Raw genomic sequence first — 27,921 nt, 5'->3', positions numbered from 1 at the left:
GAAGACGTTAGTAATGTAAAAAATTGATAGATAGATTGTCAAACTAAATTTAACATGAGATTTAGGCGTTCAGATGCTTTTTAGTTGGACAACGGTCCAACTAGCGGAGGTCCAACTAAACAGCCGTTCTGTTAAAAAGTGACCAACTAGCGAATCACGACTGTATATGAGCGTTCACAAGTTGTACCCGGGCTGACACAATGCAACTAACCTAAAAGTTATGGTTGATTGACATTTTCCACACCAGGTTTAATAAGGTTTAATATTAAAAACGACTCATCTTCTTTTGACCGCCATTCTTCCAACTTTTATTTTTTGGGCGCGGTTTTCCGAAACTATTTAAACAAGAGTGACAATAATTTTCAGGAGAAAAAATCTCGGTGCCGACACCCCCAGAGACTTTTCAAAGCACACTGTCCAATTTTGAATGAAATCGATTGAGTCCAACCCGAGGTCCAAAGCACTCGTAGTTGGTGTGTCGATTGCGTTATCCGCAGCTCATCTGATTCCCAAACCTCACATATATGGTTATAAATTTTTATAACGTGAAAAAATAGGCAAATAATGCTGTGGTTAAAACTAGTATAAATTTACCGTGATCACGAAAGTTCGCCCAAGTAAGCTCTGAATAGACTTTTCTACGGCTCATGTACGTACACGGCACATGACACAAACATTACATCACTAGCTGGTGGAAAATAATAAACAAAGACGGCAAAATCAAATGGGATTGTTTTCAACCAGGAAGCTGCAGAAGTGTTCGTGAGACCGGGCGACAAGAACTCAATTGTGATTTTTTGTTTCTATTGTAAACATTTTAACCTTAGCCTATTTTTTCGACTTAGAAAAATCTGTGAAAAAATTTCTATGCGCGAGTTTGGGAATCGAGCCCAGGTGAATTTCGTAAAAGGATTACCAACCGGTTTACTAACTACACTGAAATGAACGACATGGTAGTTTCAACTACATAGTCATGATAAAAATTACCATTTGCAATATAGTGTTAAATTTACCATGATTATTTTATGAACTACCAGAAAATACTTGAAGCTACCAAGCGGCTCGAATAAAACTTCATGGTATTTTTTACTATTATGCATATTTAATTTGATCATGATTTCATGGTCGAAGTAACTATACTGAAATGTTCAATTCTACTGCTGGACTTGTTATAGCTGTTTCGACGTCTACCAGTTATACTACGAACATGGTACTAATGAAAAGATTTACCAATGTTTTTCAGCTGAACACGGGTTACGTTTAACATTACTAAAATTATGGTAATTTATACCTGCTGTCCACGGTTTCCGCCATGTTGTAACTAAAATATTTTCTCCGCGATCTTGTAACTAAAGTATTCTCACAAAATACAGTATTAAGGACAAATCCTGACAATTTTCAAGAGTTGAAGTTAATGGACCCAATTCCAAATTGTGTATGATTTTATTCTTCATCCGCCAAAAATCGACAAAAATCCAGCGTTTAATGCGCTCATCGCTCTGAGCTGGCAATTGGAAAAATCGACGGTCGTAATATCATTATCGGTAAGATCTTGTTGTATGTTTAGGTTAAACTGTTTATTGCGAATATTAGTTTCAGGTCACGGTTTTACAATTCTCTTCCTGGCTGGAAAGGAGCTCAATAACTTTCGATGCCCATCTGATCATTTGGGGCATACATCTAGACAAGCAAATGGTTTCTTGTTTCTGTTTCCAAAGCGAACACAAACAGTTTGCTTGATATGTTGAAACGGCAGAGAAGACAAACATGATAGCTACTAAGTAGTTCCTAAGAGCACGTGCTAATCCGCATCTCCCTTTGAATTCTTCAGGAAATGTAGGAGATTAAATATTTTATCAGGTAATAAAAATATATAAATCAAATCAGAAAAATGTGTTTTTTATTCATCTAAAAGAAGAATACTGTCCGTGTACTATATATACTATGGTATTACTATAATATAGTAAAAACCAATAGTAATTTCAATCAGCTATCAATCTTCAAAACAACCATTTTCATGGTAATTCTGACTATTAGGTAAAAACAGAGGCATAGCAAAAATTACCATTATACCACCAGGAAATAGTAAAGAATACCATGTCTGGATATGAAAATGGATATGGTACGAATGACAGGAATCATTCTCAGGTTAAACATGATATATTGTCTACCAAAATTCACTGGTACAGTCTTTTTAATTTAAACCCCTAATATAGTAGTGTATACCATTGTCTTCGTCTCAGTGTAGAATAAAGCAAGAAAATAACATCAGTGGCTACAATTGTTTTACGAAAGACTATCGTGTCTACGTATCCGCTGATAACATTGAGATCGATGGTGTGCTCACTGATTCATGTTTGTTATGCGTGGATCTACTGAAGCACGGAAATGGCTGTTCAGAGCACCCTTTCCTTCATCGAGCGAAGATTTTGAATGGAAATCGCACTAGATGGGACAAAATAGTGCGTAGCTACAAACATGATTTGCGCTTAGTTACGTCATCTTCGAGAAGCATTGTCTACCTGTTCGACTGTGCATACCACGCGTCATGAATTGCCACATTTCACTAGTAAAAGAAAAATGCCCCTTAGGTTTTTACATCATTTCAACTATCGAGCAATAAATGCATAAAGACAGTAAGTACTGACTGTACTTGTCTAGAGTTTGTTCACTGTTTCATGTCAAATATAGAGAAGTTAAATCAATTACCAATTAGTTCGGCCCATTTTTTCCTTGGGTACTAAATGTTGTATAGTGCCAGGCGTTTGGTTCCCAAACTAGAAAACGAGAGTTCGTATCCACTTTCTCATAGTAAACTAAACCTTCTATTGTTGCTTCATGAAACATCTCTCGGAATCAGCCATTTGTTGTAGGCGCTTACACAATTTTTAGATTTAGACTTAGATTTAGTGACTAACTAGTACCAATTTTTGTGCTAGTTTGGGTTTATTGTCTGACTTCAAGTTGGTGCTAGTTATTGATGAGATGAATTCGAAACACGAATGAACCCCTCTTTATGACAAATTTGTTAAATATTTTTCTAGATAAGTTTTTTTTCATTCTTACTTATGCAGCAATTTATAATTATTCTGGACTTCAATCAACTATTTCAAACTTATTGTTTTTACTTCCTTTTAAAAAATTGTAGACGCAGAGCCATGGTAATACAATCCCATGGCGGAATTCTCGCGTTCTGTGTCAACATTCGCAGCCGATTTTTAACGTATATGACAATTGCTTTGCTAGGTCCAATCCTACTGAGATTGAGAATCCTTCCTGGTTATTGCTCAAACATTTGACGACTGACTTATAAGCATGAATAACACATTTCAAGCTGCGTTTTTGTGACCTAAAATTGAAACAAATCTGTGCAAAAATTCCAAAAAAAATGTGAAATATTTGAAATTTTTCAAAACTCAGAAATCAGTGAAATTTTTAAAAATTTGCACGAAATGTGTCATCTGTGAAAAATAATTTCGCCAAAAATTGTTCAATAAATCTAGAAAATAAGTGAAAATCTATGAATGTGGCAAGCCTACCTACGAGATACCTCTGAATAGGCGCAAAAGGGCCTTATCTAGCAGGGGCGGATCCAGAAAAAAATTTCGGGGGAGTCCGAAATTTCGATTTTGGAATGAACATTATACAATACGTTGTACGGCAAAGCCTCATTTAATGAAAATTTGATTTGGAATGATTTTGAGTTTGAAACTAATATAAAATTGAAACTAATTTAAAATTTCTCAACAAGTTGACCCCCGGACCCTCCCCCTGGATCCGCCACTGTTATCTAGCTTTTACGTAAGTACAGCTAGTTCAATTAATAAATTCGTGAAATTATGATATTATAACATCACCACATTTGTATGGTAGTAAATGAGTATCATAATGTTTGCTTTCCTAATTGGCGCAAGTTTAATTGTTCTTCCTGCAAATAATAATTTTGGTAATTATGGGATTTAATTAACCACTCCCCACCCAATGAGATTGGGCATCAATACCGGCTAAACTTGCTTTCAGACAACGCGAGTAATCTACAAGTGTTAGATTGAAACATTCACTGACAGCAATCTACATTAGGGTCATATTTTTCTTGACTACCCTAATGTAGCAGCTCACAAACATCGTTTGGATTTACTTATAATTTATAATTGGCCCGAATAATCATGAATACCATGATTTCATTGTAAGACTAGCAAAGAACTTGTAACAATTATGAGTACCACACGACAAAACAGATTTCTACGGACTACCAATCATTGATTAAAAAATTGAGAAAAGTATAATCCAAAATATTGCATTTTTGGGTCTAGTTTGTTTTCTAATATCCTACATAAATACAATGCAATATTTCAGCTTTACACTGATTATTTGAATCAATAAGACTACGTGAAGAAACAAAATTTAACAGTACGGTATTATCAAAAGCATTACTTGTATTTGTCCTTGCCCTCTTCCAAACTGAATTAAATCGACATAAAAATATGTTTTCCACCTACTCTACCACCCACTTTTCAGCTGTTTTCTCTTATACACTACAAACAGCACACGCTGTTGTCTTCGTGTTGACAGCCACCGTTATTAGTGATGGCACGGTAAAAAGCATGATACAAATACAAAAAAATACCGTACTTGAAAATTCTAAACACTTGTGGATGTTGAGCTTTACTTCATAAAGGTAATATACTTTGATTGGTAATATTCTGTAACGACAGTAACAGTACAATCCTTTGATTCTGATCACAAACTCAATGAAATTTTAACATCCTTTGTTTTATCTGCTTAAAATTTCACACCAAAACTCACTTTCTCCTGAGTTCCGGCTTCTGGATCACCGATTTCACTAGCGCACAGCACCCGCAACCTGCTTCCAACAGTAGAGCAAAGCGACTATTTTCACCACTTTTCACTAAACTACACCACCACCAAACTGTGAAACTGCCGAGAGCTTTCGCCAGAGGAAACGAATTTTCCGTTCTTCACCGTTCAGAGTCAGAGCTCGTTATGAGTCGATTCGGTTGTTGTCGTTTGCTGAAATACTTTCGCCCGATCGTGCTTGGGTGTTCCTTCGTTGCTTGGTTTTGGTAAAACCATTCCGATGCTGCTGATGGGTAGGTACGAGTTTTTCTGGTGTGTGCCTTCAGGAATCTTCATCGACGCAAAAGCTTTCGGGAGGGGAAATATTCTGAGGAAAACAGAGAAAACAGCATTTTCCCTTTTGCGGCACATTATTTCATTCATAAAACTCCCTCTTGTCGGCTTGGCTGGGAATGAATTGAAGGTACTGGGCCTTTGGGGATGTTGCAATCGGTTTGATGAGTTGATGAAGTGGAATAAGTGTATGTGACGTACACTTCAAGGAGAATAGTAGATAGACTGAAGCGCATGTCGTATTCAGCTCATAGCGCACATAGTTATTGCGGAAACCCGAATGAAAGTGCGCTTGTACATCGAATCGTCTTAACATCAATTAAAGGGAAATTATCATATGAACGATCAAAATTAAACCGAATCTTTGCGCATGGTTTAAAAATTTCCAAGTTAAAGGCATAAACTTTGTTTTATTTTGAAGATTTTATTATAAATTATTGTTAGATTACATTTTTCATTAAAATATTTTTGTGCATTTGAGAGATATTTATGCGCAAAGTTGACATGATTTCCATTTCTTACAAAAGAAATGTACCGGATTCGCTAAAACTTTGAAAACTTTTTCCGAGCCCCAGAAGGCCGACTCTCATAGACCAATCGACGCAGCTCGACAAATTGGAACAATGTCTGTATGTAGTTATGTGTGTTATGCATGTATGTACGTATGCTAATGTCATGTAATTATCTTAGCAATGGCTGGACCGATTTTAATGAAACTAGTTGCAAATGGAAGGCATAACGTGACCATTTGACACTATTACTATTATTGTTTTTCGGTATGTTGTTTACTTTCTGATATATGGGTGATTTTGTCAAAACACAACATGTTCTAAGCAAATAACTTTCGAATAAAGCGAGCTCATCGCGAGATAGAAAGCTTCTTAAAATATCTTTCTAACAAGCTATAGATTGTCAAAATCTGTTCACGAGCGGCGGAGATATTAGGTTTGTTCCAGTACATGGAAGTCACTCCGGAGTAAACAGGAGCAAAAAATAGTTGCTCCTTTTTACTCCGCTTTGCTACCAGAAGAAGAAAAAAGAGAAGAAGAGAGTACAGGAAAGTTCATTTCATATCGTCAACCTGGCGCCCAGGTGGTGAAATCGTTAGAATTTAACGGAGTGCTGGAGCGTTGCAAGAAAATTTTAATTTTCTGATTCAATTTTACTAAACTTCCTAGTTCCAGCCGGAATGCTGGCTGGTTCTAATTCGTATTTCGGCTCCGGTGACACAACCGATTCTAGTTAGAATGTTTAAGGCTCACCATTTCGATGCGGCTTAGCCACATAACCGAGGCCTAGGAACCGAGACGGCGCAAAGCCGCTGAGGATCCGTCGGGCGAGGTGGCCACCGACCCGCCGTCGGAAGCAAGCGAACCTGTGATCCACTCGTTTGCCCGGCTTACTCAAACTCAGGGGCTATCCCTAGTTTTTAAGTCCGACTGAGTGGTAGCGAAGTCGTACAGCATGCGCAAAAACGATGTGGCGTAGCCACATTGGGTGGTGGACACAAAATAAAATTGGCAACGCTAGCAAAATGTAAACACAAATGAACACTTCGGATGAACCTAGGGCCCATATTATTGGCTCGAATCAAAACTCGTCGAAATGTCAATTGACGATAGGTTCATCCGGAGTGTTCATTTGTGTTTACATTTTGCTAGCGTTGCCAATTTTATTTTGTGTTCACCACCCAATGTGGCTACGCCACATTGCTTTTGCGAGTGCTGTTCGACTTCGCTACCACTCAGTCGGACTTAAACTAGGGATAGCCCCTATGATTGAGTAAGCCGGGCAAACGAGTGGATCACAGGTTCGCTTGCTTCCGACGGCGGGTCGGTGGCCACCTCGCCCGGCGGATCCTCAGCGGCTTTGCGCCGCTTCAGTTCCTAGGCCTCGGTTATGCGGCTAAGCCGCATCGAAATGGTACCCCTTAAACATTCTAACTTGAATCGGTTGTGTCACCGGAGCCGGAATACGAATTAGAACCAGCCAGCATTCCGGTTGAGTTAAACTGGGAAGTTTAGTAAAATTTAATCTGGAAATAAAATTTTTTTGGCAACGCTCCAGCACCCCGTTGATTTCACCACCTGCGCGCCAGGTTGACGATATGAAATGAACTTTGTTTACTTTCGACAAGTTTTGATTCGAGCCAACAACATCCAGCCATGAACCTATCGTCAATTGACATTTCGACGTGTTTTGATTCGAGCCAATAATTGGGCCCCACAATGTTTTGTCTTTGAAGAAAACTTACATATTAATTTTTGAGAAATAGTTTATCTATTACTGAGGTAATTCACAAAATGTATTCAAAATCGAATTTCTTGAATCACGTAGATGTGTTTCCATACCCCGATATTCAAAATCGATTTAGTTTGGCCCCTAAAACACCAATTAAGCAATTAACTAAACCGATTTTGAATATCGGGGTATGGAAACACATCTACATGATTCAAGAAATTCGATTTTGAATACATTTTGTGAATTACCTCAGTAATAGATAAACTATTTCTCAAAAATTAATATGTAAGCTTTCTTCAAAGACAAAACATTGTGTGAGTTGACTTCATAGTGAATTTTTTCTAGAGTTTATATATTTATCCCTTCGATTAGGCATTGCGTTTGACCGTGAGGTAGATATTGAAGGGTATATTAATTCATAGATCATCAAGTAATCCACCTAACAGTGAGATAAAAGATTTCTCATATAATTATACTCGTAGCATCACCGAGAGCAACTGTACTTTTGAATTCTGAAATTCTAGCGAAAATTTGGCTTCTTCATTAAGATTAGGGTGTAAAGAAATTTTCGATTATTTTCATGACTGATTTAGCCGAAAACATTCCAAAATTAAAGAAATAAATACACTACCGGTCAAAAGATTAAGTTCACTTGTTTTTTTTTTGAATTTTACATAATTGTTTGGGTTTCTCAGTAGACTGTCAAGCGCGCGCACTATATCATGATACTGGTCAGAATGTAGGAGGGGGTTTGACGCCTTTGAGTGACGCGTAGATCACAAACAATCTTGTTATAACAGGTTGAGTTCACTCCAAAAATTATATTCCAAATTGTTTTTAATATTTTTCTTTATTAACAGGTAAGTAGATTTTTTTTATATTGAAAATTCTAACTGTCGAAGGAAAATATCCATTCAAATTGACCTAATTCGAAGAATATCATCTAATTATTGAAAAGTGAAGGAAAACTACATATTTTATATATAGAGGGTCGAAAAATAATTATAAATAATAATAATAAATAAATGAAGAAATTCATAACTTTTTGAATATTACATTAACATTGTAGCGTGAACTTAAACTTTTGGCCGGTAGTGTATAAGGTCACGGAACTATACCCAAGTAACCATAAGCATTAAGCCATTGCACTATATTGGCTATACATTTGCACTAATGTTGCATTGAAACTCCATTACAGCATTAACAACGCAATAAAGCTCTATATTAGCATCAATAATGTATAACTGCACAGCCGACATATAGCATTATCGCTTTCTCTATATGCGTATATAAAGCTGATATAACGCGTACATGCTTCAAGGATATTTAACGCATGTAAGCCTTACAAGTGCATTTAATGCCGTTATAGAGCAAATATAAAGCTGATATAATGCTATTGTAATGCTGTGGGTTTATTTGTTATGCAACTCTTCTTGAAGATTATATTCGGCATATTTCATTTCAATCGAATATATGCAATATAGTCCAGGCAGCAAACGCAGCGCAGCACTTACCGTGAAGGACGAGGCAAGGTACCTCAGTTCGAGACTTACTAAAAGTAATTTTCGTAAACGTTCATATCATGTGAGAACGAAAACCCATTAAGGATATTCATTGCAATGCATTAGAACAGAGTCAATTACGGTTTTAAACAGAACATTTTATTTTAAAATTTTTCCTTTTTGCTCATCATACCGAAAGGAAACATAACAAATGGTTTCAAAACCATGGCGGACAATGACAGCTAACTGAAACTTTTAATGGCATTAGTAGTGCCAATATAAAGCTTTCAAATTTGACATTTGTACGCCGGTGCTATATAATAGCATTAGTACTGCAGAAACGAGCTGTCAATCTCTGCACAGTAATAGCACTATATTTCACCTTTTCAGACATAATACCAGCATTATATAAGTATTTAGGGCTTCACGGCTTTTTAGGAGAGGTTTATATGTGGATCTAAAGCAGATATTAGGCTACGTTATAATGCTTATTGGTTACTTGGGCAACCTACAGTTGCCATTTCCAACACGCCCCCTCCTCTCTCACTCGCACTCACTCTTTCTCACACACTCTCTCTCTCTCACTCGCTCTCTCTGTCTCTTTCTTGCTTCGTGTTCGTAACAACTGTCACGACTCACATTTTTCTTGCTTTTTTTTCTATCCAATTCTAAGTTGTGTGGTAAGATCTTCTGCTCTTCTGAAATATTCATTAATGTCCAATCATATGTGCTATGTAATTGAGCAGATTTAAGAAGACAAAACTATTTTTTGTTTGCCGTTACTCTATAAATAGTTTGCATTTTAGTATACAAGAGAGCCAATCATGAAAACAAATTTATTCTTGGTAAATAAAATATTTGTTGTCCTGAGAAAATTTGCAAAATGTTTGTATTATGAGAAAACTATAACTATTTTCAAACGTTCACACGCTCAAGAAAAAAGGAGCATCCCGTCGAAACGTTGCACTATGGGTAGGCAGGTGACCAAAAATCGCAACTACATCAATTCCGATTTAATTCAGATCTATTCGTGGCCTTTATATACACTATAATTAAGGAAATTCAGGGCTTTCTCATAAAAATATTTAACTTAACTGGGTAATATGGATGTTCGAAGATGAAAATTTTGAAGAGATATTTGTGATGATATTATTAAAAAGACATATTCATTGTATTGATATGAATTAAAGGGCGAACACGAAATTATTGCGACACCGAAAATGTCATGCCAATTTTCTTATAATGTTTAAAATCAAACCAAAATTTTAGGGTAATTTTATACATATATTTTCCTCAAAAATCAATAGAAAAGTTAATCGATGGAGCCTTGAGTGTAAAATTGAACGTATTTTCGCTTGATGCCCTCCATCAAAGTCTTTACAGTGTCATCCGGTACCAGTTTCTCAGTTTTTTTTTCATTTTCCTAACATGTCCTTCTCGTCTTTAACTGTCTTCTTGCTCTTCCGAAGTTCCCGCTTCATCATTGCCCAGTACTGCTCCACCGGGCGCAGCTCCGGACAGTTTGGCGGATTCATGTCATTTGGAACAAAATGGACAAAATTGGCCTCATACCACTCCAGGACACTTTTAGAATAGTGGCATGATGCCACATCTGGCCAAAATAGCGGAGCTTCGTCGTGCTGCTGCAAGAACGGCAAAAGGCGCACTCAGATTTGTAGATCTCGCCATTTACTGTGCCCTTTGTCACGAAAGGCTCACTCCTCAGTCCGCAAGAGCAGATAGCCTGCCAAATGAGATATTTGGAGGCGAACTTCGACATTTTCTTCTTCTTAAATTTGTCGTCCATATAGAACTTGCTCTTGCCGGTGAAAAACTCCAACCCCGGAATTTGCTTAAAATCGGCTTTTATATATGTTTCGTTGTCCATCACACAGCAGCCATATTTTATCAACATCTTCTCGTAGAGCTTCCGTGTCCGAGTTTTAGCCGTCGATTGTTGCCGCTCATCGCGGTTTGGGAAGTTCTGTACCTTGTATGTATGTAGTCCAGCTCTCTTCTTTGCATTGTGGACGTAGCTCTGCGACATGCCGATCTTTTTAGTCAAATCACGGCTTGAGACGTTGGGATTTGCTTTAATCATCCGCTTCACCTTTCCCTCCGTCTTTTTGTTCTCCGGTCCCGGTTTTCTTCCAGCTCCTTTGCCGTGGTCCAACGTCAACTGCTCCTGGAACCGGTTCAACACTCTGAAGACGGTTGAATGGTGAATGTTCAACATTTTTCCCAACTGCCGGTGCGACAGGTCAGGAAATTCCAGGTGTTTGGAAAGAATTTGTTCTCTCGACTCGCGCTGGTTCACCTCCATTTTCGTTGAATCGAAAAACACGACTACGAGTTTGACAGCATGTAAACAATACACATCAATGAGAAAGTGTGCAAAATTTGGTTGATTTTTACCCAATGGTAATAAAGTTATGCCCTGTTGAATGTGTCGTAATAATTTCGTGTTTGCCCTTTACGTACATGAGCCGTAGAAAAGTCTATGGGGGATACGTACCGTGTAAAAAGAAACCGCCCAAAAAATCGCATTAATTTCGAAAACCGTGCAAAAACCGCGTTATATTCAATGCAAAAGACGATTTTAGGAAAAGGGGCGATTTCGGAGTTTTATCAAAAATGCCTTTTTAAAGGCAAGACTTTTTTTTGCACGGATTATGCAAGTATAGCACGGTTTCCACTTTTCTTCTAATTCCTTAGAAGAATTTTGGAAAAGTGGAAACGTCGGATCTTGAGGTTTCCTTTTGGCCCGAACTTCAACAATATGGTTGTTTTCGGAACAGTATTAACGAGTAGACGCCAAATATGAACCACCATTTAAAAACCAAGATGGCGGCTTCCGGCTTCGCGGAATTCTCTAAAACCTAATCAATATGAGTATTTTTAGAACGGGCTTGACAAGTACATGCTAGATATCGATGTTTGAGGTCATTTTGAAAACCAAGACTTCCAGTTCAGTGGATTTCTCTAAAACCAATCAATATGAACATTTTTGCAACGGGCTTGACGAGTAGACGCCAAATTTGGATGTCTGGAATACCAAAGTGGCGACTTTCGGTCTAATGGAAATTTCCACAACCCAATCAGTATGTATATTTTCAGAGCGGGCCTAATGAGCGCATGATAGAGATCAATATCTGAGACCATTTTGAAATACAAAATGGTGACTATAGGCTTAGTGATACTCTGTATAACTCAGGTAACGTGGGGTGTTTTGGAACTTGATTGACAAATATGCAGTTGCCAGAGACTCGTTTTTATCAGCCCCTTGGTGAATTTTAGACTGATAAAACGGCGACATTTACCAAATCGGGACATAACGTATGCGAAATGAAATTTGGACAACGCTTCCAGCATTAAAACAAAAATGCAACCGTGCGCAAGGCACCATACTAAACGTCATACTCTAGACACACTTATTTTAAACATCCAGTGTTAATTTCGACCCACTAGGAGATACCATGTGATCAAAATGACAGCAAACGACCAATCTGGCACCTAGCTATTACCCAAAAAAAAGTTTTGGCGCATTGGAGGATTATGGCGTACCTTTTGTACAAAAAGCTGATAACCCTCCAAATGTACCACAACTGCGTCCAAACGAGGATTTCTGGGATAATTTGAAGCAGAGTGTATATGCCAATAATTTTCGACCTAAAACTAACAAACTTGATAATCAAAATTAAGAAAGAAATTAAAAATATGCCAACATCAATTTTTTCGACTACTTTGCAAAAAGTTCCTGCAAGCTGTCGTAAAGCTTCTCGAATAGGCTCAATTTAGTTTCTACATTAAGTTTATAAACTGACAAATATTTTCATATAAAGAGAACTAGAAGTCACCATAATGGATTAAAACATGTCTTCCGGAATTGACATCCGGTAGGGTAGACGACCCCTTATTCATCTCATTAGTCATGATGTCACACCATTTCGTTGATAAATCGACTTAGAGTGACTGGATTGCGCTTAAATAAATCATCTTTGCTTCGTTCCAACAGGACAATTAAAATTTTTGCCTGGGAAATGTAAAAATTCGCGTTTGAGCGAAGCGAAAAGTCGAGTATAATGTACCCGTATTCATCCTACCATTTGAGCCAACGCGTTGAGTAGAGATAGCAGATACTGCTCTAATGTGTACAAATGGGTGGGATGAATAGTTGAGCTAGGATGAATTAGGGCGCAGTAACCCTATTTCTTCATCAACGCTATTCCACAAATTCTCACATTGTTTTGGTAATTGAAAATTTTATTAAACCGAAGTGGCCATCTTGCTTTTCGAACTGGCTTCAGACGTCAATATTTGGCATCTCCTCCTCGAGAATTCCACTGAAACGGAAGTCTTAGTTTTCAAAATGGCCTTAAGGGGTAGAATTTAAAAAAAAATCGATTTCCTATTTATTAGTCTAAAATGTGCTTTAGAGTGTTAAAAATTATATTCCAAACCATGGAAGACGAAAATAATACATAAATTTTCAATTCTGCCGCAATCTCCTTATGTATACCCGGCGTTTCGGCGTTTTTCACTCAAAATTGCGCTATTTCACGTAAAATCAAAATATCGAAAAAAAAACCTACGTACGTCGCTTGCTATTGACATAAGGAAATTCTAATTTTTGGCTCAAGGTCAAAAATTGTGGGAGATAGATTTCCGTCCGTGGACCCCTTCAAATAAAAATGCTTGGGGTAAAATGCTGCACAGCCGCCATCTTGTGAAGAAATTACTCAAAAATTATTTTGCGTACTTCAATACTTATGTTATAAATCGGTATCTGACGACTTAGGATAATAACAAAACCGTGTTAATTACACAATCCGTGCAAAAAAACTTCATCAAAAATCGTCTGTTATTTGCCTTTAAAAGGACTTAGAACATTTTTAAGAAAAACCGTGTGAATTGCGAAAACCGTGTAAAAATAAATACCATTGCATAATCACAGATAACATACATTTAGGCTAGTACAAAAAATTCTTAAAAACTTGTATAAATTTTGCTGTTTTACTATATTCACACTACAGAATTAAAACACACTATAATAATTAGCAACAAGAAAAATGTCATCAAGATAGCGTTAAAACATGTTTTAACTCGTAGTGTGAACGTAGTATTTGACAGCTGTACTCCAATTACATTGCATCAATCACTGCGCCACCTAAAAACGTTTGCCAAACATGTTTCAGACGTCTAATTTATTTGGAATTCCTGTAGCGGGTATTTACACACATTTCGAATCGGGCCTAAATTTCTGTTATCTGTGATATAATATAATATAATATAATATAATATAATATAATATAATATAATATAATATAATATAATATAATATAATATAATATAATATAATATAATATAATATAATATAATATAATATAATATAATATAATATAATATAATATAATATAATATAATATAATATAATATAATATAATATAATATAATATAATATAATATAATATAATATAATATAATATAATATAATATAATATAATATAATATAATATAATATAATATAATATAATATAATATAATATATGGCGGACTGGGTCAATTCGGACCTAGTAAGGGTTTACGAGCTATAGATCTGAGACGTGTGAACCGATTCACAAATAATTGTTTTTTTTTCCTGAAGGCCTGATCAATTGTGCAATTTCTAAGGTGACTTCTTCCTATCTTTTACTGTATTGTGTGTAAACGGTTTTGCCCAGTAGAAAAGTTGGAATTACCCCAAGTTGGGGTCCCTAACCCTGTTCCAATTCGTACCACCCATTTCTTATCGATTTTTTGCAATAGAAATGGATTTCTATTTTGGCCTAAGTTATTCATATTGGATTTTCACTAAATTTCGAATAGTGAAATGAAAAGTTCTCTTTTGTAGTAAAAAAAAATACAATAAAAAGAAAGAGCTGACCCAAATTACCCAAAAATAGGTTATGAGCTATAATGTTGAAATCTGTCAATCGTTCTGCAAAAACTTATGTTTTAATGAAAGCTCGACCGACGGCGCACACTTTCTTCTCGAACGGTTTTTCGCGATCGCGTATCATATTGTGCCTTGCAGGATAATCGCTCGATATGCGATTATATGAAAGCTCAATTGAGATAGGCGCGTGACAGCCGTCTATATAAATTTATAGGCAGCTTTTTCCTTGAAGCTTTCGAAAAGCACACAGCTGGTAGAAAAATAAAGCTCCACTGAAATCTGCTTGCGGAGAAACTGCGGCTATATTTGATACGCCTTTCAGACGCCCGCAATGTGAGATTTTATTATAAGCGCGACAATATCGCACAAACAGAAAAAGGTGCGAGTTAGACCAACCCATATTCTGTTATTCACACATCGATTAAACGAAAACAGTTAATAGTCTCGTTCAAAACATATTAAACAAAAGATCCAAAATCACGATAATACACTTGATTCAATTAATTATTGTTGCCAACAAAAATCTGGTTCTTTGTCTTAAATATTTTTCGAAAAAAAAAACGCTCCGAAACAACATTCGCGCACACGAAAACTGGTAACCGCAAAATTGTGTGAGATAGAACAGAGCTACATGACAGTCATGAAAATGATATACACGCTTTTCATAATATTACCATAGCTGAGAAACAGCTGGGGGTCCGGATTGGCCCACTTCCCCTTAGGTTTTACTCATTTTTACACAAGTTGAATGCTGAAGATTAACGTCTGTTCTCTGTGAGTAGCCTATTGAGACAATAATTAGGCCTGTTCCAGTACCAGGAGAAACTGGAAGTACTCCGGAGAAAATCGTTCGTGTACTCTCTTCTTCTCCTTTTTCTTCTTCTGGTAGCAAACCGGAGCAATAAGGAGCAAAGATTTTTTGCTCCTGTTTACTCCGGAGGGATTAACGTCTGTTCTCTGTGAGTAGCCTATTGAGACAATCATGTTCTCGAAATACAAAATATGATAAACATCATTGAACACAATCACTACTATGTAAATAAAGATTTTTTCGAAGAATCTGTTCACCTATGAAATAGCTTTGGAATCGTGCCAAATACAATTACGACCAATCAATCATCTATTTTTAGCATTAAACTAAATTTATTGTTCTCTACCGGCAGACATTACCATCGAATACCTTTTGTGAACGATGTAAAGCAAAGTGTTAGACGCCAAATGTATCTTCATAAATCACATAGCTCTGCATCAAACACAAACGAAATTATATGGTAATTTCTGCCGGTAGAGATCAATAAACTGGATGGCGCTAGGAATATCGCAATATTATTTATACTCAACACTGTAATTTGTAATTTTATTAAGCACGATAACCTGTTAGTACAGGTTATCAGGTCAAGGAATTTACTTGGATAGCAAATAAATACATAAGGTACAAATAAAATTTAAAAAACTGGTTCAAAAACAAAACGCAAAAACAAGATGTAGAATTTTAAGTCAAAAGAAAATGGTTCAGTCATAAGTTTGAGAGCATTTTTGAACAATGCTATGCTGTAGGATATATGTCGGTTGAGATCCATAAACTGTAATCAATTCCTTTTACTCGACTCATTTTTCGAATAACTAACTGATTTTATAATCACATCTGATAAACATGCAGATGAGCTAATAAACATGACGCGTGCAATGCAATTTCCATCTCCTTCTTTATTTTAATGGTCCCAAAACCATACAAACCAATCATATCACATTATTTTCTCCATGCTACAAATGATCGTTCCAATTATGACTAGTATCATTCCAGTGTAAGTTTCTGAAATAGATGTTATTTAGAACCTTAGATGTAAACGTATACAGCAGTCGTACTTACTCCAACTGGCGCACTGTTCCCCCAGTAACCGTGCCGTGATTGCCGTAAACACGAAAGTAAGCGAATTTGCAACCGGAACAATCAGGGACAGCTCGGTACGTTGAAGGGCATACACATACACGATGCTACCGAATTGATTCAATGCCAATGGTAGAAGGTACTGAAAAAGATTAAAATATGTTAAAACAAGAACGAATTTTCAAATAAAAGCCATCTTACCTGCCAGCGTGACAGCAAAAATCTGATTTCTAACCAAATTTGACCCAGTTTCGAAGGCGCCTTTAGATTGTTATATCCGAGACTACCGCGCCGAATGAACGGATTGGTAGCGCCCCAGAACAAGGCAACCACGACGATTAGCAATAGTGAGACGGTGTCTACCGGAGGTTTAGCACTAATATCACCGGTCGGTAAGTTTTCTGATGTTTCCGAAGTCATTTCTCGTCATAATTTGATGAAAATTAAGTCTAAAATGCACTGAGTTCTACATGGAATAATATGAACATCCGCTGTTAGTATGCATCATTGTGTTTATCATAACAATCATTCAATGATGACTGTCACTTCGGTTCAAGCGAGTCACAAGGCGAAGGAACGGAAAGGAAACGAAACGGTGGCTAGCACCGGCTATACCACTAGTACTGGCAGGGTTGTGCATGAGTGCGGTTTACATATTTATCAGACTGAGTTTATATTGAATTTCGTCAATAACTCGGAAAACAAATCGCTTACACGGGTTTTTGGGTTGAAAATAAACAGCTTCTTGGTTTAAGGAGATGACGGTGGTGTAGGTATGGAATTTAAAGGTCAGTGGTATTTGCGTATTTTGTACGTAAAAAGAAGAAAAACAATTGAATTACCCGCATAATTAAAAACCAAATGTGGCCAGGGCCAGCGGATACCGTGGTAGTATGGGTATTACTACCCACTCCAGAATAACAGAGAGGGGAAATACCCACTCGAAAGATTGGAACAAACTAAAACCTGAAATTAACCCTAAAACGCTGCACTTGCGTTAGAACGTTGCACTGGGGTAAAAATGTACCCCACGCACTTGATCGCAATTTTCGCAGGAAAAATTGCAAACAAAGGAAATGTATAATACATAATTTTCTTCGTTTTTCAATTGCGAAAACAGCTGTGTAAGTGAAAGTACGGAATTTATTAAATCAATGATACATAAATTGGTTTGACAAAATAAAAATTGAATAAATCGCAATTTTGAGGTTTTTCACAAACATTACCATAACTTTGCGAATTTGAAAGCAAATTGAAAAAAATCAAATGATTCTAAAAGTTGAAAGAATGGTTTTAAAACGCTATAAAATGGAATTCCGGTATTTTTAAAAAAGTGCAATTATTTGGAAGAGTGAAAGTTTAAAAATCGGGTTTTGGAAAATACCACGAAATGGGGCGGAAATTGAAATGAAAAAAATATTTCTGGCCAGTAATACATTGGTAACACGCAACGTTACTGTTACAGCTGTAATTGTGCGCAAATTATACTTGCAAGCCATTGTTTGGAAAAACTATAAAAAATAAACAATGCAACAATAAAAATCATCAAAAATGAGAAGGATTTTTTGATCCGCTTCAAAAATAATTTAAATTAATTGAATAAATGATTAAAATCGATTATATAATACCAATTGTTACTTACGTAGTAAAACAACCAGTATTTAAATTGGTGTTGTCACGAATCACATTTCCGCTTACAGTACGAAACCTAACGAAACACTAACGGCAACCGTACACTGGGGTACAAATATACCCCACGCCAACTTTGGCACCTGCTTCCACGAAAGCTATAAGCAAACTGGTTATATCATCTTTTCCTACTCTTACTAGGAACTCTAAATTGAATTATGGTTAGAGTCCCAGGTTGGAAAATGCAGAATTCTCGTCTTTACATGGCTCCAAAGAAGGCGTGGGGTACATTTTTACCCCAGTGTAACGTTCTAGGGTTAATACTAGGTTTGTTCCAGTACCAGGAGAAACTGGAAGTACTCCGGAGCAAACAGAGAGAAAATCGTTCCTGTACTATCTTCTTCTCTTTTTTCTTCTTCTGGTGGCAAACCGGAGTGAAAAGGAACAAGAATTTTTGGCTCCGGAGCAACAGGGAGTAACTTCCACGTACTGGAACAAACCTACTGTTGGTGTTTTTTGGAAGCAACAGAACTTTTGTTTTGACAGTTTGGAGAGATATCGGCGGAAAAATTTCCCTGATAAAATTCCGACATAAATCCCGTGACCCGTTTCCCGAACTGTAAACTAGCCTTTAACCGTCTAAGTTCCGGTACCACATGTCGATAAAACTATTGTCAAGCAAGACCGATAGTATCGAACAATGTCGTGTTTACATTTTCCTAGAAAATCAAAAAAAGATTCGGAAAAGTTCACGTGAATATCGGTTTGAGGGAGCTTTTACGTCCACGTGATACACGAATGACCCCTATGTGGAACGGGACATATTTCGAAAAAAGGAATTTCTGCTAAGAATATTCACGAAGGCAACAAACTTTTGAAACTTCGCGTTCTTTATTCGACTGTGATTACGGTTTAGTACATTTATCTCTTCACAAATGAAATCTTTTCCAATAAACAATCGTTAAATTTTAATGACAAGTTTTCCATCTGCTTTTAAAAAGTGGTAAGCTCAAGCTCCAAAACACAAATCACACAAATTTATTGTGTTCGCAGGCACGAATAAATAGAAAACAAATATAAATCAGGTGAGTCTACGAGAGGTTACAGTTATTCCTGGGGTTATTGGGGTTCCACATTTCACTAACTTATCCAATCCATGTGTGTGTGGTGAGGTTAAATTCTCCGCTGTTTCTGGAGGGTATTAGTTCTCGAGCTACCGGATTGTGCTGCCAGCGAGTTCGGCCCATCCCGTGGTCTTCGTGGCAACGAGTGCGTTTGATGGCCTCCCCCGGAAGACCTCGGGTTTCGTGAACTGTCGAACGAGGAGCTCTTGTCCGAATCCAAATCGTCCTTCGATCCGGTGTGACTACGCCGATTTTTGGGTTTGCTCCGATTCAGCGTGGATTGACTTTGGGAACGATTCTTCATCGGTCGCGGGAGGGTTGAGATCGGTTTCGTCACCGGCTGCTGCTGTTGCTGGTCGTTGTGATAGTTGATTTCGTAACCTTCGCGGATATGTTTCGGTTTCCACGGTGCCAGCACTGATATCGAACGGGAGACGGTACGTGACATCGGTTGAAGCTTTTTCGGGTTGTTCAACGACTCCCGTGAATATGCCAAGCGGTGAGCGTTTGCTATGTGAGGATGCGGGATGTCACCAACTAGAAGAATAGTATTGGTTAAAAGTTTTCTTACTAACACTGGAGGGCCGCTGGACATACCCGTTGTGGCATGTAGAAACACCACGCTACGTTGGCTTTGTTGACTAGATTCGCCCTCGGTACCGGAGCTGTCGTGAACGCGATCGAATTCCCTACAATTGTTCCGAAAATTGTTAGTCTTGTTCGAGTGTTCGGATTCATCAACTCACCTGGTCAAGCTTCCTCTCCGTTCGAAAGATCGAGCAGGCTTCTGCGGTCCCGCCGGAGGTTTGTTACTATGCTGTTCGTTCCGACTGCGACTCGATCGCTGGTAACGCTCTGATTCTGAATGATCAACGCTGTTCTCACGTGATCGACTGTAGCTTTTACGACTGGTCGATCGGTCCGGAGTGTAGTCCCGGTGGATACTGTGATGTCGCTTAGGCGGATAGGCCGGTGTTGGTGATCGCATCCGGTAGCTCGTCGAATTCTCGGAAATATCGTAGAGATCTTTTCGCTGAAAATGAGGCGTATGTTGAAAACAGGTTATATAAAATAAATGGAAAAATGCACAACTTTGTAATCGATTTGACGATCATCCTCATCCAAGTTTAACATCGACGTCGATCGATTTCGACTCTCTCGAATCTTTGGTGTCGCTTCCAAACCGTAAGCACTCTGATATCGTTTGTCAACCTTCGACAGTGAAGACTTCGAGCTGTTGGTAAACGAAAAAGTCAGAAGGCACGCTCTATCTGAATTACATATCATGAACTTACCGACTAGCGTTACGTGGCACCTGATCAACGTATTCCGTATCGGTATCGCCAAAAAACCGTAGATTCTTCTGCTGCTTGATCCCACTGGACGATTTCACATCGCTACCGAGCTGTGATTTAGAATCTGATTTTTTTCGGGACAATCTATCGAACGACTTGAACCAATCGGATCGAGAGGACTTCGTTACTTCGCTACCTTTTGTTCCCTTGAAGGAAAGCGAACGCTTCGTCGTCGAAGGACTGGATTTGGGAGTTGACAGTCGACGTCGATTGGCTATGTCGGGAACCTGGAGGAAAAAACTCAATAGGATGAGACTGTTTGCAGCTACGAACGATGAAACCTTCAACCTTTGAATGATGTTGCTCCTCGTATCGCATTCTATCCTCACTGCGGATGCTGCTTTGTCTAGAACCTTTCTTCTCCGAATCTCCCAGTATTTTCTTTTTCGTGGAACTCATGAATTCCTTTACCTACAATTTGGATCTCGTATTTATTAAATCATGATAGGCTCGTTTAGAATTACCTTCGCTAACCCTCCCGTCTTTTTCTCCTGTTTCAACGAAGACTTCAGCACCTTGGTGCGATCTCCGGAGTACTCATCCAGCCGTGGATCGAAACGACTGCCGTCATCAATGCTTCGTTCTCTATAAGAATACATCCTTCTTGGTTTCCGAAGACAACTGTTAGTGTGAACTCGTTCATTTCGTAAGAAACTTTCGCAAGCTAGAATGTTCTGTGACAAAGTATACTTTTTGCTGGAAATAAAAGGAAGATTTGAAATCATTCCCGAACTGATCATCACGTAAGAACTTACCCAGTTGGAAACTCATTGATGAATGAATCCTTCCTGAAATCGTTCTCAATTCCGGAATCCCCTTTATCGATCAACTGCCTTGAATACCCCGTATCTTTCAAGTTACGAGTAAAGTTCTGCACCTCTTTTCGCTCTACGGACCCCTCCCGATCGAACGTAGTCCTTACCGTTCGAACGTCTTCCACATTTTTGCTAGGGTACTTGAATCGTTCCACAAACTCTTCCGTGTACGGTTTTCCGTCCCGATTTATAACCGTTTTCGTTACGAATGACTCCACGTAACCGTTCCTGGCATTTTTCCGTTCGATCAGTTCTTCCTCGACCGGAGGTGGAGAAACCGTTCTTCTCCGAATCGGCGACACGCTTGCCATTCGATCAACGCTTCTTCTCAGCGCATTGCTGTGGTAACTTTCGTATCGCGAACCGCCCGTCTCTACGCCAAAGGCCCGCTCAGGCGATCGCTTATTCAATAACTCCCTGGATCCAATTCGGTTGCGGATCCTCGACTCCAAGATCTCCCGACGTTGGCTGAGTTCGTGAAACTCTGGCAGGTACTCCTTCCCATCTGCCTGACCACGATAGTTTGCACTGAAGCTATGATTGTAAAGAGGACGTTCCGGTGGAGCGTACTTGACGGTCGGAGTAATGCGATCTTCGTCCGAATTGGTGACCGAATCGGTAGTCAATGTTTTGAGATAGCTGGTCGAGAAGCGTTTGCTGTAATCGATTCCAAGACCTTCGTCTTCATCGCTGTTGTACGTTTTGAACTTCGTTCGAGGAAAGTTATCCGTCTCGTCTAGAGTGTACTTGGGAAGCGGTGGACTGGGACGTTTCATGGTGAGGTACTCCTTGGTGGTCATTCTGTCGTGATCGTATGGACTAGATGCTTTGATCTCTTCTTCGCTGGCGTTAGCTATGTATTGGTTACGAACGGTGTGCTTATCCTTGCCTTCATTGCTGCAAACGACCTGTGCGTAGACGATGGGTTCACCGGGTCGAGTGTAGGAAAACCCGTCGCGAACGATTTGCGCTGGAGGAGGTGATGTGTGGCGTTCGCTGGAGAGTCGTTTAACGATGTTTTCAACTGTGACTCCCTTGGTGAGGTTGGGTTTTTCCGGTGGTAACTGGGAGCAGTGTAGTCTTTCCTGAGATTTGGAGTTTTGGCGCAACAGTGCGATCGTTTCCATTACTGGCTTCGAGGCGGTATGGGTTTGGAATATATCCGGAACTTCCCTGGTTTGACAGCCGTTGGTCTGCTGGGTATACGCTGTCAACGGATCTACGTTTTTTGTGTACTCCGCGGGGGATGCTTCGATGATCGGTGTTAATGGATCATGTTTCAGCTCTTGCGTGTTTCGTCTTGGTGTCCTTCGTGCTCTCACCGGACGAACTTGACCTACATCACTTTTACTGCGGCTGATGGTAACTCGAGGCTTTTCATCCGACGATGATGTTGCTCCGTCTGGTTTGCTCTTGTTAAATAGACTGAGTAGGTTTTTCTGAGGTTTTTTCGACGATGCGTCACTGGAACTTCGTGTAAGGGTGGCTTTCGCTCGGGATTTTCGCGAAGGTAGGGAATTGAACCTATTGTCCTTTCCGTTGATATTGTCACTTTTCGAGCGAACTCGGTCGAAACGATCCGCCTGAGCGAGAACGAATTCGGCTTCTTTGCGGAGTGCTTCCGCTGATAGATTCTGTGCCTCTTTGCGCACGTTCGAGTTTGAAATGATCGTTCGTGGTTCCGAGCGAGATCCTGAAAATGAAAAATATGAATTTAATACAACAGTTTAGAACAGATTAGAACAAACATTGAGGTTAGTCCCAGAAAAGCCAAACAGCCAACTAAACATTAAACAGAGCATGGGTAATAGCAAAGCGGATACAAATAACTCATAGCTATAAAATTTCAATACAAAAATGCTAAACGATGACCCCCATTCTTAAGAAATTTATCGCTCCATTTAGACGGGCATTCCCCCAGACAATTCCTGAATATTGTAACAATTTATGCAAGAAATACGGAGTTTACCCCGATTGCCCCTACCACAACTAACTACCACCATTTGGCGCGTGTGTACCACAACGAACGATCGAAGGTGCATCTGGAGTACCCTTCGTCAGCCCCTCTCGACTCGACGACAATAGCTGTGACGATCCGCAACCTCTACAAGATCCAAGCATGGGCACTTGCGCCGCAGCCACTTGGCCGTAATTTACGAGCTACGTGCCAGTAAAGTCTGTTTGAACACCGTGTAGCAACCGCAAATCAACGCACTCTTAGTTGCAGGTTCGAGGCCTACCATTCATATCGATGCGTCCACTGACTGTGGTGCGGCATGGCAGCCGCAATAGGGTATTATTTATGCTTCTGCGAGTGCGCTACTCAAATATAGGCACCTCTCCGGCCAAGATGCGATCCTTCCCACAACGGCAGCTTCTCCTCCTGGGTCTGAGGTGGGGCAAACCGCGCAAGTAAAGTAGCACTTGTTTGTTTTTCTTTTCTCCATCATCGAACAGCAATTGGTGCTACACTTCTGTCCACCGCCCTCAAAACCGATGCAACCGCGGAAAAAAGTGGCTGTTTATGTTTCGGAAAGTGCGCGCGCAACCGTGGGAGGAGAACGATGCCTACATATTCACTGAAGAGCTCGATCAGCATCAACAACATAAGTGGTGGCTGATGGCAGGGGGCATAAATCAGTAAAGTGGCGGTTGCTTGTTTTGGGCGCGCGCCGCCAGCTATGTTTATGCAAAGCGGAGCATAGTTTTGAACACCAACAACTTGTACACTTGAACACCGGATTATAAACACCTTCCGGGCTCGTTGATAGCACGGCTAATGCGATGGTATCAATTTTCCGCTGACGGTAATAAATTGGATTGACTCTGAATAAATCATCGATGCTCTGGAAAGCAACATTACTTAGGCTGTATTTACCTTTTTCGACAAACTCGGAATGTAGAACAAGTATTCCAAATTTGGTACAATTCAATGCGCAGGTGCATTGAAAATAATAATAAATAAATAGAGCTCACCAATCTAAACCGGAAAAATCTGGATGTGCATATTCCAATTCACACTGTGACAAAAAACGGAAAAAAATATTAAAATTCAATAAGTCAATGCTCTCTAAAGAAATTGAACATAATAAAGTCAGTCATATTAGCAAAAGACTGCAATCTTCCGGTGAAAGCCATTCTGGAAACGGTTCGGAATCTTGAATGAATTTTCGTGGATTCCAACTCACATGTGTAACCTGCGAGGGTAACAATTTAGCACTGGGTGGAAATATACCATTTTTATGTATATACTCCGTAGAGTGTATTTATTTTCGCAACATTGTGCTCACCACTATTCTGTACCGATCACAATTAGTTATAAATTTTTAGTTTTTTAGCTTTTGCGAACGATTTTGTTGGTCTGGATAAGTGTAGAAAATTGTTTATAAATACTATAGGGATTAGATGATCTAACGCTGGATGCCGCCCGCCAGACGGAACGAGTGTGAAATGATGATGCTTTTATTTTCATCTGTAAATTTTTAATTTTATAGGGTAAGGTGGGGCATCATAATCATCTCTTTCGATTATTATGGCGTCATCATAAAAGTTTTCAATATTGTTTCAGGATATATCGAAAAATTTTGATTTCGACTTGCATATTATGCTAAGAGTTAAGGAACAAACGGATAAACGGCCGAGTTATTAGCGAAAGAGAAAGTAAACAAAGAGAAACTGTCATTTGCACTTAGGATCATTTGACATGTTTGGGTAGTTGTTTACTTTATTTATGTACTAATATCCGAAATTAAGATAGAATCACCTAGGCCGCCCTGACAAAAGGGTCTGCCTGACAAATCAAAACCCGCGTAGTGGGGAAACCCCTACTTACAATTGCAACAACAGATTCCAACTTAATCGGTTGTTGCATTGGAACTGGAAACCATACAGGGGTTCCATTGAACCCCTGTAGCACAATTTCGCTGTGAGTTACCGTTTGAAACGGAAGAAGCTGTCGTAATTCGCTTAGAAGTTTCTGATTTAGTAGGACATATGCACTTGTGGCAAACACAGTGAATCATTCGTGACCAAAGGCACCTTATTTACAAAACTAAGTACCAAAATGCCTTGTTTTGGTCTGATTTGGTCCCATGCTACTATGGCAAAACCGTACAGAAGTGGTATGCGGCTACTTCGGTTTTTGTACCGAAAGACAACTCCGTCAGAGCGAAACCTATTGGGCCATGTTGAAGCGCGAACTTTATATGACCAAAGGAGTGACGAAGGACGAAAAGGAAATGTTAAAGAAGGGACAAAACTGAGCAAAACGTACCGAAAAAGGCTGTACAGGGTATGATGAAGGGGGTCAATCGCAAATGTCGAGCATTTTACTTAAACTTATTCTAAAGTTTATCGGACATGTAAACTAAAATAAATTCGTACTTTGAGCCACTGAAAAATTATGGTTTAATTTCGATAACTATAGCCGACTTACCAATCAATCTAAAGTGTCGCAAGATTAGTTTTAATTTTTGAGCATTAGTACCTTATTCCAGGTCAAACTATTCGGGATCATGAATAGATTCAGTATGGATTCCAGCACAATTGCAACAACTTATTCTGAAACCGTTTGAGTCGGAATCGGTTTTTGCATTGGAGTTGGAGTCCATACTGAATCCTTTAAGAATTCCGAAATGAGTTCAACCGGGTTGTATTGAGTGGGATTACACAATGTTGGAATCAGTTGGAAAAGTTGGAAAAATGCGCCGAAGTATTTTTTAAATAAGGCAGGAACTGATTATCAAAAAATCTTTCAAATAAACGCCTTCTTTGCTAAATGTATCTGATGGTCTCTCTTTTTGAAGCTAGCATTGGCTCACGAATAATGGTATCTACGCTTGTAGCGACAGTTATCACGATATCGAACATAGTGTCTGGGCATACGCCGAATATTGTCCCGCATATCTCAACTATTGGATTCCATTCGGGAATATCACCCAAGCCGCCTCCAGAACACTTTCTCGATAATGTCATATTTACTTTGATGCCAGGCTCAATGAAAATCGATTGGAGAGCGCCCATCTGCGGCTATAGCGGCCCAAACCAGGCTTCTGCGCCCTCCTGGTGGCTAACCGATGACTCAAATTTTCGTATGAATGGTCGGTTGTTTTTAATAAAGAACTCCTGTATGTTCTCTTCTTCCGACGTTTTGGTCCTTATTGGACCTTTCTCAAGGAATCGAAATGTTGGTGTTCTGTGGTCTAATAGCTCTTGCTAAACGCATAGCTGTCAAGTTCTGTCTAAGTTTCTGGTTTCGGTTCATGAAACCCCTTGTCGCATGAAAACTGTTTAAATCAAACGATTTATTTTGGACCACAATTGGCGTCACTGCACAACTATATCAAGATCTTGATAAATTCAATTCCATCGATGATCATTTTTTTGCGTTCACTTTTACACTAAAGTTTTTTTTCCCCGTTTTTTTTTGCGCGGTATTTTTTACGCGGTTTTTTTTACGCGGATTTTGAAATTTACGCGGTTTTCATTTACGCGGATTTTGAAATTAACGCGGTTTTCATTTACGCGGTTTTTGAAATTTACGCGGTTTTCATTTACGCGGATTTTGGAATTTACGCGGTATCCATCAATGAAGTTCCCTTTATCGCGGATTCTTAAATTTAAGTGGTCTTCATTTACGCGGCTTTTGAAATTTACGCGGTTTTCATTTACGCGGATTTTGAAATTTACGCGGTTTTCATTTACGCGGATTTTGAAATTTACGCGGCTTTCATTTACGCGGCCTGTATCCCCTGTGTAAAAAAAAAACCTGAGTGTATACGCTTGTAAATAATACTCCGATCTGTCATACAGATAAAACACAGACAGCTGAAGCCAGTGCGACAGCTGCGCGAACGGTCTGAAGTTGGTTACACTTCGAGTGCCGGACCCTGTACACCTTCCTAAAAACTATTGATATACAGATTTAATTACCCCTTTTATTTTTGTTGTCATGCTCAAAAGTTCCCCCTTCCGCCTGTACTGTACACCATCTATGGTTTGATGCGACTTCCAAGTGACACTAAACATCACCGTCGAATGAATTAACTTCCACGGGACTTACAGCACAAACATCACACGCTAAGTGCCGATCCGCATCTGAGCCGTACTACGAAATCGTCTCGAAGAACTTCTGCGGGCTAGAGGAGGACCACCCGGCGTCCCAGTACATGATGAAGGTAGCTTGCACGATAACTGAATGGGACGGAAGCTGGTGTTGCTGCCGAACCCGACAAATCCTTCCGTATAGGCAAATATGTCTGTTGGATTTTGATCGGAAAACT

General features: G+C 39.0%; 3 protein-coding genes across 7 annotated transcripts in view; all 3 read right to left on the bottom strand.

Annotated features, from left to right (window-relative positions):
- LOC131693625 (calbindin-32) overlaps positions 1–5,018 on the bottom strand; it is a 237,177-nt gene extending 232,159 nt beyond the window's left edge. For 3 of the 4 annotated variants that reach the window (XM_058981585.1, XM_058981587.1, XM_058981586.1), the window contains exon 1: positions 4,807–5,018. The gene's annotated coding sequence lies outside the window, so the exon portion shown is untranslated. Of the gene's footprint in view, positions 1–4,632; positions 4,734–4,806 lie in introns of those variants that run through there. The other variant, XM_058981588.1, reaches the window with a different exon arrangement.
- An 11,498-nt stretch (positions 5,019–16,516) lies between these two features.
- Positions 16,517–17,230, bottom strand: LOC131691269 (transmembrane protein 234 homolog). Its single transcript, XM_058977541.1, has 3 exons — positions 16,919–17,230; positions 16,700–16,859; positions 16,517–16,642 (listed from the first exon to the last, which is right to left on the bottom strand). The coding sequence occupies exons 1-3, from the start codon at positions 17,135–17,137 to the stop codon at positions 16,575–16,577; spliced, it is 447 nt and encodes a 148-aa protein (XP_058833524.1). The 5' UTR covers positions 17,138–17,230; the 3' UTR covers positions 16,517–16,574.
- A 1,970-nt stretch (positions 17,231–19,200) lies between these two features.
- LOC131688775 (serine/arginine repetitive matrix protein 1) overlaps positions 19,201–27,921 on the bottom strand; it is a 107,097-nt gene continuing 98,376 nt past the window's right edge. For both annotated transcript variants that reach the window (XM_058973289.1, XM_058973287.1), the window contains 8 exons: positions 21,581–23,333; positions 21,290–21,521; positions 21,114–21,236; positions 20,766–21,052; positions 20,563–20,704; positions 20,217–20,503; positions 20,068–20,159; positions 19,201–20,007 (listed from right to left, as the gene is read on the bottom strand). In XM_058973289.1, the coding sequence (XP_058829272.1) occupies positions 19,520–20,007; positions 20,068–20,159; positions 20,217–20,503; positions 20,563–20,704; positions 20,766–21,052; positions 21,114–21,236; positions 21,290–21,521; positions 21,581–23,333 (3,404 nt within the window). In that variant the 3' untranslated portion in view covers positions 19,201–19,519. The remainder of the gene's footprint in view (positions 20,008–20,067; positions 20,160–20,216; positions 20,504–20,562; positions 20,705–20,765; positions 21,053–21,113; positions 21,237–21,289; positions 21,522–21,580; positions 23,334–27,921) is intronic.

The sequence above is a fragment of the Topomyia yanbarensis genome, chromosome 3 (genome assembly GCF_030247195.1).
Source record: "Topomyia yanbarensis strain Yona2022 chromosome 3, ASM3024719v1, whole genome shotgun sequence".
NCBI lineage: Eukaryota > Metazoa > Arthropoda > Insecta > Diptera > Culicidae > Topomyia > Topomyia yanbarensis.
Note: the sequence above shows the minus strand (reverse complement) of the source record. Positions and strands in the feature narration are given on the sequence as shown.